Genomic DNA, 12,232 nt, shown 5'->3' with positions numbered 1-12,232 from the left:
GCTGAATTCCAGAGTGACCCATTCTTTCACAGATGTTTGTTGAATCGTCTGCATGCCTACAGTAGCTGCTTTATTTTACAGAACTGTGGCCATTGAAGTGATTGGAACATCTGAATTCAATGATTTGAAGGGGTGTCCCAAAACTTTTGGCAATACAGTTTATATGGGGATGATTAGGATACATAAAGTACATGATGCATGGCGACGCACTACATGATACAAACCTATGTCTCTATCAAATCAAATAGATTGATGAGTTTCAAGTGTTTTTCCCTTTTTACTTAAATTATTTCTTGACATTTTTGGAGAAAAAAAATGGATTTTTGTATTGCTCTCTGAGAGTTGTATAATGACCATTTTCTCTGTGATTCTTTACCATTGTTGCACAACGTTGCCCTCGGGCAACAAAAAAATATTTTGGGGTGGGGGGGGGGGTCAGGGGAGGGAAATTTTTCAATAAATCAATAAAATGTTCCTAAATGAGCCAAGAAATTTGTTCCATGTGCCATCAAAATGCATGCAGTAGAGGGTTAAAGAAAAATAAACAGGTATTTTCAAATGATACTTTAGAACAGAGCTCCAACCCTAATAAAACAAACCTGAACAAGCTTATCAAGGTCTTTAGGATTACTAAAAAAGGTATCCATCTTATTGTCAACGTAAGAGCCGGCGCAGCCATTTTAAATGGAATGTGTCTGGCTTCTGGTCTCATCCGCTTCCAGTTATTTTAACTGTACAAAACGGTACATTTTTTTATAAGAGTATTTCTTACTATAATATTTCATGTATTGTCATAAATATAATCTCTGTAGCATTAATTATTTTACAGTTTAGTGCACTTTGTTATTCTCCTTGTGATTTACCTATAGCCACTGAGTCTTGCACATTCACTAAAAAAAGTTGTGTCCAAGCTAAATGCTGAGTGTTTTTCTCTTTTAACTCAGGTAAATGGTACGCCCGTGTCCGTACCTTTTGTCACAGGTCTAATGACACGAGTATCCACATCAGAAGGATTCCTGGTGATTGACACTCCTCAGGACATCCAAGTGCGTTATAACCGATTCAACACCCTCAGCATCATGATGGGCCCACGGCTGCAGAACAAGGTGTGTGGACTGTGTGGGAACTTTAATGGGGATCCTAATGATGATTACATCACCTCTCGTGGAAAACCTGCCGTCAGCTCACTGGAGCTCGCTCAGAGCTGGAAAACCAACGGCATGCAGAACAGGTTTGCAAGAAAAAGTTGTGCGGTTATATTTATTTACCAACTAATTATTGATAAATTTCATCTTGTCCTCTTTTCGTTGCCACTCATTTTCTATCCTTTATTGCTTGACTCTTGCCTATAGTTGTGATGAGACACAGTATGTGGCCCTGGCACAGTCCTGTGATAATACAGCAGTGGCAGAGCTGCAGGGGGAGAACAACTGTCTGAAACTCACAGATTTGAAAGGTTTCTTCCAGCCCTGCCACGGCCTGCTGGACCCTCACCCCTTCTACCAGTCCTGCTACATGGACGGCTGCTACAACCACCGCAAGGCCCAGGTGTGCGGCTCTATGGCAGCCTACGCTGAGGCCTGCCGCTCTTTCGGCACACTTACCACCAAATGGATTGCCCTGGAAAACTGCTGTAAGGGGACGCTGCCACCTACAGGATAAGAAGTAGAAGTGTAGGAAGTGAAAGACATCAAGGCTTTATTCAGGATGATTGGGACATTTTTTTGACTTGAAAAAAGTGTCCAAATCAACCGGAATTCACTGGAATTGTCATTTTTAGTATTTTATTTGGATCTGAAAAGAACATTTTCATTGAACATTTGCACACACTCAAAAAAATGTTTTTTAATTAGCACTTTTAGCTGGAAATTTTACAACTATAGTGTAACACTCAATTGACACATTTTTTTTTGTTTGTTTGATGCTTACAAGTTTGTTTGATGCTTACAAGACTATCAGAAAAAAAAAACTTTATGAATTAGCAGGTGAATATATGGATTTGTTAATGAACTTTACTCTCCGTGTGTGTGTGTGTGTGCGTGTGTGTGTGTGTGTTTCTGTGTGCTAACTTTGTAACTGGACCTGTCTTTAGCAGAATGGATCTATGACCCCTGTTCAGGAGAGATCTGCTCTAACAACACATGCGAGCAGGAGAATGGAGGAGATCTTTGTGGCTGCCCTGAGCTCCCTAGCACTGAAATTAGTGAGTAAAAGTAATCGATAAAAACCCATTTGTTAATTATTACACATTTAAACCCTACGTATTAAACCCAGGCCCATAAACTATCGTACACAAGTTACCATTTATATTATAGTAGTGGGCTAACTGCTAAATTAAAAGGTCACATTATGAATTGTCATGAAATATTGAGGAAACATTTAAAAGAAAAAACAGAACATCTTGTTCTTGTGATGTACTGTAGGTGAGGATGACATTATCCAGGCAGAGGTCACCTGTAAACATGCTCAGATGGAGGTCTCAATCTCTAAGTGCCGTCTGTTCCAGTTGGGCTTTGAGAGAGAGGATGTACGAATTAACGACCATCACTGCGCTGGTATCGAGGGAGAGGATTTCATCTCTTTCCATATCAACAATACCAAGGGACATTGTGGCTCTATTGTACAGGTGAACAAATCTCTCATTAACTACTGTTCAAGAGCAGTCTCAGTAGACAGTCTCAGTTGTTCCTCTTGCAAGAGAAGAGAAAGTACTGTTCCTGTTAAAGAAAATGTACTGTTCCATTAACATCCAACTATGCAGCAAGGTAGTTATAGTTTGTGCAAAAAAGCTTCGGACTACAATTGAGATCATTTAATGTAGATCCTGTGCTATCTTGTGATGAGTTCAATGATTAGTTTCCATCCAATATGATATAATCTAGTTTTTCAGTGCTGAAAAGTATAATAAGAAATACAGTATAGTTCCATGTGATTGAAGTGCATTATTTAAAGGGTTAGTTCACCCAAAAATGAAAATTCTGTCAGTATTTACTCACCCTCATGTTGTTCCAACCCCGTAAGACCTTCGTTCATCTTCGGAACACAAATTAAGATATTTAAGATATTAAGATCGCTCCTGCATACAGTCCATATGCTTCTTGAGGGACTGGCTCTTGCTGTCCTCGAAAAGTCATTAAAGACATCGTTAAAATAGTCCAAGTGACTACAGGGGCTCAATCTTAAGTTTATCAAACGACGAGAACACTTTTGTGCGCAAAAAAACAACAAAAATAACGACTTTATTTCAACTATCACTTCCTTCTCCATGAGCCTGTAAGTCAGTTAACGTAGTGTGATTGCGTAGAGCTACGTCACACGTAGGCTCACTATTGGCCGACGCTGGTCATGTGTGTGTGATGCGTGTGACGTACAACAGAACGCTATTAAACTAGTAACCTGACTCGCGCACAGGGAGAAATAAACGAATAGTTGAAATAAAGTAGTTATTTTTGTTGTTTTTTTGCGCACAAAAGTGTTCTTGTCGTTTGATAAACTTAAGATTGAGCCCCTGTAGTCACTTGGACTATTTTAACGATGTCTTTAATGACTTTTCGAGGACAGCAAGAGCCAGTCCCTCAAGAAGCCTATGGACTGTATGCAGGAGCGATCTTAATATCTTAAATATCTTAATTTGTGTTCCGAAGATGAACGAAGGTCTTACGGGGTTGGAACAACATGAGGGTGAGTAAATACTGACAGAATTTTCATTTTTGGGTGAACTAACCCTTTAACAATGCTGCATGTTGTTATGCTTATTTGAGAATTAAAGCAGTTTATAATATTATAATTTATAATGCTATTTGTGTTGTGCGCAAGAGATTGCTTACAATATGAAGTGTGTCTCAAAAACAATTTAAGCCTGAGTACTGTGCCTGAGATAAAAAATCTATATAAAAGTGCTATATAGAAGGCAAGTTAGCTTTTGGTTTTGATACCGCCATAGAGCTCTAAAAGTATATACCTTTTTGGGAGTTCAACGCTCACAAATTATATTTTTATTTATTAAACCATCCATGTAATTGAAATCTCAATGAGTTAAAGTTATACTTATGCTTTGATAAATATCACAGATTAAGAAAAAATGGTCCTCAATGGTCCAATTTTACTAAATGTTCTAAATGTGTAATAGTTTAGTTCCTAAATTATTCAGGTTGGTACAAAATAAACCATGATTAATCTTTACAAATATGTTTTGCTCATTCTCGCTATTAATATTTTTGTGTGTTTGTGTTCAAGATAAACACAAGTTCTTTTCATTTTGGTTTTGCTTTCATTGTATGCTGGATAAATATTAGGGCTGGGCAACGATTAATCGCATCCAAAATAAAAGTTTGTGCTTACATAATATATGTGTGTGTGCGATGTATAATTATTTTGTATATAAAAATTCACACACATGCATGTATATATTTAAGAAAAAATTTGTTATTCATATATAAAATATTAATATTTTATATAAATTATTTATAAATATGTATACAGTATATACATGCAAATATTTCTTGAATATATACATGCATGTGTGTGTATTGATGTATACAAAATAATTATACACCGTACACACAAATATATTATTTAAACACAAACTCTTATTTTCGATGCGATTAATTGCTGCCCACCCCTAATAAATATATATCTTCTGCTTGGTTGAATATGTTATTTTCTGTGAAAAGCTAATTAAATTCACCATAACTGTGTGTGTGTGTGTATTTGTATCTGTGAGTCTAGTCAAATGGAACACACATTATGTACAAGAACACGGTGTGGATCGAGAGTGTGAACAACACAGGGAATGTAGTAACACGTGATAAGACGATCAATGTGGAGTTTTCTTGTGCCTATGAACTGGACATCAAGATATCTCTGGAGACAGTACTGAAGCCAATGCTCAGGTCAGCTGTCAGACAACATGCACCCCTCACAAAAACTACCAATTACCTTGTATAATACCACTGTGTATTCTTTGAAGTACCTCAGAGGACCAAATACTGTAAATACCAGAAAGTATGCATATTAATCACACCGTAGTTTATTTAACATTATCATTTTATCTCTTTAGCTAGGTACATCACATTTTACAAAACATTTACTATAATTAATAACAAATACAGTAAATAGCATAATCTCATAGTACATGCACTTGGATGCTCCAGAGATGGGACAAATGATAAAGATAATAACTCTCCCACTTTTTTTTCTGCTGTTCACAGTGTAATAAACCTCACACTGCCTACCCAAGAGGGCAACTTCATCACAAAAATGGCCCTGTACAAGAACGCCTCATACCGAAATCCGTACCGCGAGGGAGAGGTTGTGCTGAGCACCAGGGATGTTCTGTTTGTGGGGGTGTTTGTGGAAGGAGCAGACGATAAACAGCTTATTCTCATTGTTAACATGTGCTGGGCTACGCCATCTCGTTACAGCAGTGATCGCCTTCGTTACATTATAATAGAGAGAGGGTAAGTAAATAGCTTATGAAAATAATCATACACAAACTATGCTTAGCACTGAGCATAGGTCAAAACATATTTAACATAGAGTTTAAGACAAAATAAACACAGCACAAAAGTTCAGCAGGGGACTACACACCCTAAAACATACAAACGGGTATACGGCCCTCACATCATATACTGTAACTGTAATTCCAGGTGCCCTAACATCAAGGATAACACTATAGGCATGGCTGAGAATGGCGTGTCCCTCACCTGCCGATTCCACGTCACCGTCTTTAAGTTTATTGGTGATTATGATGAGGTGCATTTGCACTGTGACGTGTCTCTGTGTGACTCAGAGACAAACACCTGCAAAGTGGTGAGAGCTTGTACACACACACACACACATACAGGCATTTTTGGTGCATTTTTTGTTGTCTTGCCATTTACAACAATAGAGACAATGGTAAAGGGGGTTGGTACATGATGTGCCATTGAACAACAGCTTAAACTGACAAATGCAAACATGATGTAAAACATCACTAAAAATGATTAAGTGATGTTTTACATGTTGTTTATCTTTTGAGAACTACTTTTTTGGGGGGGGGATTTATAATAACTTTCTTGCTTTTACAGAATTGCCCTCATAACAAGAGAAGTTATACAGATTACAGTCAGCATAAAGAACAGATCCTGTCAGTGGGACCAATCAGAAGAAGGGGTATGGAATATATTTCAGAGTTGCACATGAATGCATGTCCAGAGTGAGGAATATGTGTGTAATTTAATATGTGTGTCAATTGTGAAGGCAAAATAACATTTGGGTGTAATATGTGCTCATTAGCAAGGTGATTATAGCTATGAATGTGTGTGTGGTTCAGGTATACCCTATGTTTTGGGGGCAAAATGTCCTGACATTGATTGGAATATCCAAAATCCTTTTCCTTGAGTCCTTGTGGGGACATTTTTTTTGTTCACCAGGATTAAAACAGCTTAGAAATCATACTAAGTGATGTTTTTTTTTTTTTTGTTTTTTTATAAAAATGCAAAAAGTTTTCTGTGATTGGTTGGTTTAAGGTTTGGGGATATAATATACCGGTTTGTACAGTATAAAAATGTCTGTGAAATGTCCCTATAAAACATGAAAACCTAACATATGCATGTGTTTCAGATTCAGACTGGTGTGAAGAGAATAATGGTGGCTGTGAGCAGATCTGCACTAGTCAAGTAACAGGCGCAGTGTGCAGCTGTGTGACAGGAATGCTGCAAAGAGATGGGAAGAGCTGCCGAGGTGAAATGCGAACACACACACACACACATTTACGTGTACTGTAGCTACTGTTTTTAAAAATAAATTAATAGGTGGAGGTTGTCCAGTGACTTTTGGATTATTGCAGAAAAGCAGCTCTGTGACCAACAAAAGTTTATGATTTTTGTACATTCTGTTCATCATAATAATCTTTTAAAATACATTTTGAAGCCTTAACAATATAACCAGAACCATAGAACCAGCTAAACATAAGATAGAAACAAACTACACTACGGTCGCAGGACTTCAATGTCACAACCATTAAACTTCAGACTTATCCAGTCTTTATTTAAAAAGATTTTCCATGAAAGTTTGAGTTAGAATAGTTTGCAAGATTGTGATTATGAACACAACAAGGCTATGAAGGTGGAGGCTCACTAGAGTAGATAAGTTAGAATGAGTTAAATGCCCCAGACAACCTCTGTAGTCCCACTTGTTAGGAACCGCCTAAATGTTGCCCATAAGCAAAAAAAAGTATATATAACATGTCCCTAACAAGTGTAACGAAAGGGTATTATAGATGTTCACAGTAGCATATCTGGAAAGTACCATCCCAAACACATTTTCATCGGAGTAGCCTGCTAATAACATCTGTAAAGTAACAGGCCACCCAGATCCAACACAAGAGTAGTTTTAGTAATAGTGAAAAATTGTCTGAGCAAGTTACATGATAAATTTAATGAACCAATGAGCACAGTATAAAACGCAACCTTGATTGGCATACCTCTACCTAATTTTTTTTTCCCAACCAGAACAAACCTTGCATAAATCTAAAATAACCAAGGTACAGCCTTCTCAGTTCTTAAGTAGCCATGCCCCTACAAGATATGCTTAGGAGAACAATTTATGCCCCCTACAAAAATATGGCCAACTACTGAATGATCAGAGCCCCTCCCCCAGAAATCACTGGCTGTATCTGAAATCGCCCTCATTTACCATTCCCTTCCTACATTACTCAGTTAATATACTGTACTTCCACTAAATCAATGAATGAAAACAAGTGAGACAAATCGGAAGCTATCTTCTGGCGAGAAGGTGAATTCAATTTCGTACAACGATCACAGTGCATGGACTTACTCTAGTAGCTAACTGTTCAGTGTACATCGGTTATACACTGATTATTAAGGTACACCGTAGGATGGAATTAATGCACTTTAAGTGTACAGACCTTAGTAATGTTAGACATATTTAATTTAATGCAGATGAAAACAGGGCTGTTAGGGATAAATGTACATTACAGTCTTTAAAATGGCACACTGCATAAAGGTCCTAGATCTCGTCATTTTTACAACTCATGACTCTCAAACTGTTTTGTCATTTGACATTTATGTCTCCTGAAAGTTATTGTTTTCAAAAAGACATTGCATTAGCTGAAAAATCAAATTTTTATTGAACAACAGTACAATCTATTGAACACACTCAAAATGAAAGGATTAGTTCACTTCAAAATGAAAATTCTGTCATTTACTCACCATCAAGTCGTTTCAAACGTGTATGAATTTCATTCTTCTGTTGAACGCAAAATAAGATCAAATAAGCAGAATGTCCGTAACCAAACAGTTGATGTACCCGGTAAAAAAAAATAGAATAAGGTGTAAAGGGGGTGGTTGTAACTTATAGTAGTAGACAACGTAAGGGATGTGCTTCCCTAAGGATGTGCTTTGTAGTTGTGCCGGACATTGTAAACTATTTGAGCCTCCATTCTCATGAACCTCTCATCTCTCTTTCTGCCTTAACAGTCACCAGTATGAGTACTGACCGTCAACCCCTGCTTCTTCTGACAGCTGCTGTTGTAAGCATTAACATCTTACTGCAAACACACACCTCAATTTTCTTCTCTTAACACCCACCAAACAAGACCAAGGGAGAGAGAGGCGTATACAGACAAAAGGGAGAAGCAAAACAGCCAGTGAGGGGTTATGCATGTGATGCATCAGCAACCCTGCGGTGAAGACCACCTCTGAGCAGTTCCCTTCATCGAAGTGAAAACTGTGATCAAATACAACCAAGTGATCCTTCACCAGCTGGATATCTCAGACATAAAACAACGTGCCTCGGTCCAACATAAATACATGACACCCTTCAGACCCTGAAAGAATCCAACTCTTTTCTTTGGCACAACATCTAACCCCAGAAACCAAAAAAAAAGGAAACTGTCACTTTGAAACGTAGTGATAGAGAGACAGCTACTGAATATTTCACAGCCACTAATGACAGATTAGCAAGTATTACTTATTAGATGAGAATCACTGAAGAGTGAGAGCACATATTGCAAGAATGGATGATAATTCTCAACACGTTATGATGTTTGTTTGTTTTTTATTTAGTTGATTTGATGAAATGCATATCCTCTCCTGCTCTTAATTCTCAATATGCCATTTTGTTTGGTATTTAAACCCCTTTTTGCCATATTGAAGTAATGCTGAGATCAAAATGCCAATCAACATTTGCATTGCTTTGTATTTGATTCCTTTGGATAAATGAGTGAATGGCGTTTGGTACCAAAACACAAATGTTCTTGAGTAGCCAACTTTTAAAGCATCATTTATTTAAGCTGTATATAGTAGGCCATATTTGATGGATGTGAACACTTTTGTCCTGTACAATAAATACTCAATGTACTGTATGAATCACTGACATAAAGTGAATTTAAGAGTCATCTACTCCATTTGCAATTTAGTCTGACAATATCAACTATACTTGACTTGAATTGAAGATGATGGTGGTGGTGGTGGTGGTGGTGGTGGTGATGATATTAAAGAAAGATTCAATGGTTGTTTCTAATCACTTCACCACAGCTGAAATATACTGCATTTCCTGTAGGTTTTGTACAGCCATAACACCATGGCAACTTATGTAGTCAGCTGTAGTCACTTACTGTATGTAGTCAAGTGACCAAACCCTTTGATGTCCATACTTACTGTAACAATGTTTTCTTATTCTATGGGTTGTGTGTTTGTTTTTAATCTGATATGATTTATTTGAGAATAAAGTGAGCAATTCACATTGATTCTGCTTCTATTCATAGTGCATTAGTCATGGCTTCTGCAGCAAGCCAAAGATAGAGAGCGCGCGAGAGAGAGCGATCCGGGTTGCTATGGCGACCGCTTGGGAGGCGGTTCCTTAAATCCAGACTTGAGCAAAGCACATATTGGATCAGGACCTATGATCAGGACCCTGTGCTGGTATGCTGTCACTCCAACCAACTGATCCGAGAGCGTAACGACGAGCCCGTTTCGTTTGATCTCTTACTGGATCTTAAAGTAACGTTAGCGTGTTTTTTTTAGGAAAATACAGGGATATTTTTCTGGTCTCTCGGGAGGATGAACTGGAATTCCACTGGTAAGGATCTTAAGGGTTGTGCGGGGAGGCTCTAGCGCAGGATTAAACATGTGACATAACTTACCCACATCAGCTAAGCTTACTATTAGCAACACTGACTATTGATGATTATACCTTTAATGCAATTTAATTAGACCACCAGCGGTTTTCAAAGGCAGATTTCCATAGTTAGCGTTAATGAGTGGGCAGTAAGGCAGTGTTTATAGTAACTGCTGTATCCTACAGTAACAGTCTTGACTACAGTAACGTTTGACTCACGCTCAGATTGCGTCCACTGCTTTAATAGGTAGCAGTGCATTACTTAATTACTCTGACTTTAGCCAATGTGCATTCCTCCATTCCCCATGAGTCAGTTCTCTCCTGTAATTTACATCACTACACTCTTCGTCATCGTCATCGGTCATTATCGGCATCATCATGTACTTCTCACCAACTACGGACTCGCTGAAACTGTACGTCATTGACTTGCAAATTTTTTTAGTCAGACTTTTTACATGATGAAATGCAAGAACATATAAGGCTACAATATAATATAAAATATGCATATCAAACAATATTAAAGACAAGTAACAGTCTGTAATAAAATAAGAACAAATAATCAAACTACAAGCAATAACACAAATGTACACAATAGATGTAAATTAAAGGGATGATTGATTGCGATTTCACTTTTTTCATTTTAAAGTCCCCGTGAAATCAAAATTGACCCTATTTACTTTGTTAGCGCATATTACTAGTCTTGCGATGAACAATTAATCCGTGCAAGTATATATATATATATATATATATGTATATAAAACATTTTTTACCATGGTAATCTTTAATGAAAATCTGAAAAGTTACTTCTAAAGTTAATCTGATGATGTAGGTTTGACGGCTTGGGTTGGGAAACGCTTAACCACTCCCCTCAAACCGTTAGTCTGCTCACAGTCCCGCCCAAAGCCCGAGAGAGCGTTGGTGCCAGAAGTACATTTCCCATTCACTTCTCCCATTTAAATTTTGTAAAATCCATATCTAAAGAGTATTAGATCATGTCTGAGGATAACCAGCTATGGCTGAACTCATAAGCATACAACATATCATTTCGAGTGAAAAAACGAAGAGAAAATCCAAAAAAAGAGTACAAGCCTGTGTACATATTTTCATTTCCGAGCAAAGGAAAATCCTCCCATAAACCTCCCATAAACCACCGCGCCTCACTAAAATTGGCTGAAGCCACCGTGAAAGATCCTTTTGTGTGACTTCCAAATCTGACGACGGCCAGGTGAACTTTTTCCTCCAGTGAATTTTATATCGTGAATGTGCAGGGAAACTAGCCTGGTTCAACCAGACTCTAGTTCATTTCATTTCCACATAGAGTCTGGAACCGCTCCATTGAGAAACGTTTCCTTCCTTGTAGGCGGGTTCACTATTAAAGTTCAAATCTATTGGATCTGCCCAAAGTCACTCACGATCTGCCATAGCCAATCGCTAACGGGGTGTCGTGAGTGACGTACGTCACGCGCCGAAATGGCTGGAAACAACAAGTCCGAATGATCAGAGGATTATGTTTACAGTAGGATTTCAGTCAACGAGCGCCGCAGGTTTTGTTAATCTAGGAACAATTATTAATTCGAAATGCATATTTGACACGAAGGACAGTGATATATTCATTCAACGGTGGAAGCTGTGTCTAATCATTACAAATACGCCGCTGTGGTCGTTTTCTGATCTTCCGCAAATGCTGTAGCAGCTACAGTGAATGATCAGTCTTGTCTCCATCTGCAGATGTGTAATAAACAACAATTTTTCATATTTAATATTTAAGGTAATTAAGGTATTTAAGATACCTTAATTAAGGTAATTAAGAAACAATAAGACGTAACGTCTTATTGTTTCTTAATTACCTTAATTATGGTCTTCAAAGTATGTGTTTGTACATTTTTATGTGGCATTTAGTTTTTTTTAGTAAAACAAATCAACCATTGCCATCTAAAACTGAAAATCAAATATCTTCAAAGTATGGTTTTTCACATTTTTATTTATGACAATTATTTTTAAAAAATCACAACCAATTTGTATGATTTACAACATGTAAAACTGACACACCAACCTCCTGCACGAGTGCACAAAGGGGCTCAAAATGTTCTATTCATCACAAGAATCAGTA

General features: G+C 37.6%; 2 protein-coding genes across 5 annotated transcripts in view; both read left to right on the top strand.

Annotated features, from left to right (window-relative positions):
- The window catches only part of tecta (tectorin alpha), a 37,395-nt gene extending 27,650 nt beyond the window's left edge, over positions 1 to 9,745 (top strand). The window contains exons 16-25 of one of the 2 annotated variants that reach the window (XM_039662533.2): positions 945 to 1,231; positions 1,353 to 1,633; positions 2,093 to 2,203; positions 2,424 to 2,626; positions 4,729 to 4,892; positions 5,211 to 5,459; positions 5,649 to 5,811; positions 6,069 to 6,153; positions 6,604 to 6,723; positions 8,481 to 9,745. In XM_039662533.2, the coding sequence (XP_039518467.1) occupies positions 945 to 1,231; positions 1,353 to 1,633; positions 2,093 to 2,203; positions 2,424 to 2,626; positions 4,729 to 4,892; positions 5,211 to 5,459; positions 5,649 to 5,811; positions 6,069 to 6,153; positions 6,604 to 6,723; positions 8,481 to 8,584 (1,767 nt within the window). In that variant the 3' untranslated portion in view covers positions 8,585 to 9,745. Of the gene's footprint in view, positions 1 to 944; positions 1,232 to 1,352; positions 1,634 to 2,092; positions 2,204 to 2,423; positions 2,627 to 4,728; positions 4,893 to 5,210; positions 5,460 to 5,648; positions 5,812 to 6,068; positions 6,154 to 6,603; positions 6,724 to 8,480 lie in introns of those variants that run through there. The other variant, XM_089130005.1, reaches the window with a different exon arrangement.
- Positions 9,746 to 9,903: 158 nt separating this feature from the next.
- The window catches only part of usp2b (ubiquitin specific peptidase 2b), a 63,492-nt gene continuing 61,163 nt past the window's right edge, over positions 9,904 to 12,232 (top strand). For 2 of the 3 annotated variants that reach the window (XM_039661991.2, XM_089130003.1), the window contains exon 1: positions 9,904 to 10,083. The gene's annotated coding sequence lies outside the window, so the exon portion shown is untranslated. The remainder of the gene's footprint in view (positions 10,084 to 12,232) is intronic. The other variant, XM_089130004.1, reaches the window with a different exon arrangement.

Source organism: Pimephales promelas, chromosome 4 (genome assembly GCF_988280905.1).
Source record: "Pimephales promelas chromosome 4, fPimPro1.hap1.1, whole genome shotgun sequence".
In the NCBI taxonomy this organism is placed as follows: Eukaryota; Metazoa; Chordata; class Actinopteri; order Cypriniformes; family Leuciscidae; genus Pimephales; species Pimephales promelas.
This window is presented reverse-complemented; position numbering and strand designations above follow the sequence as displayed.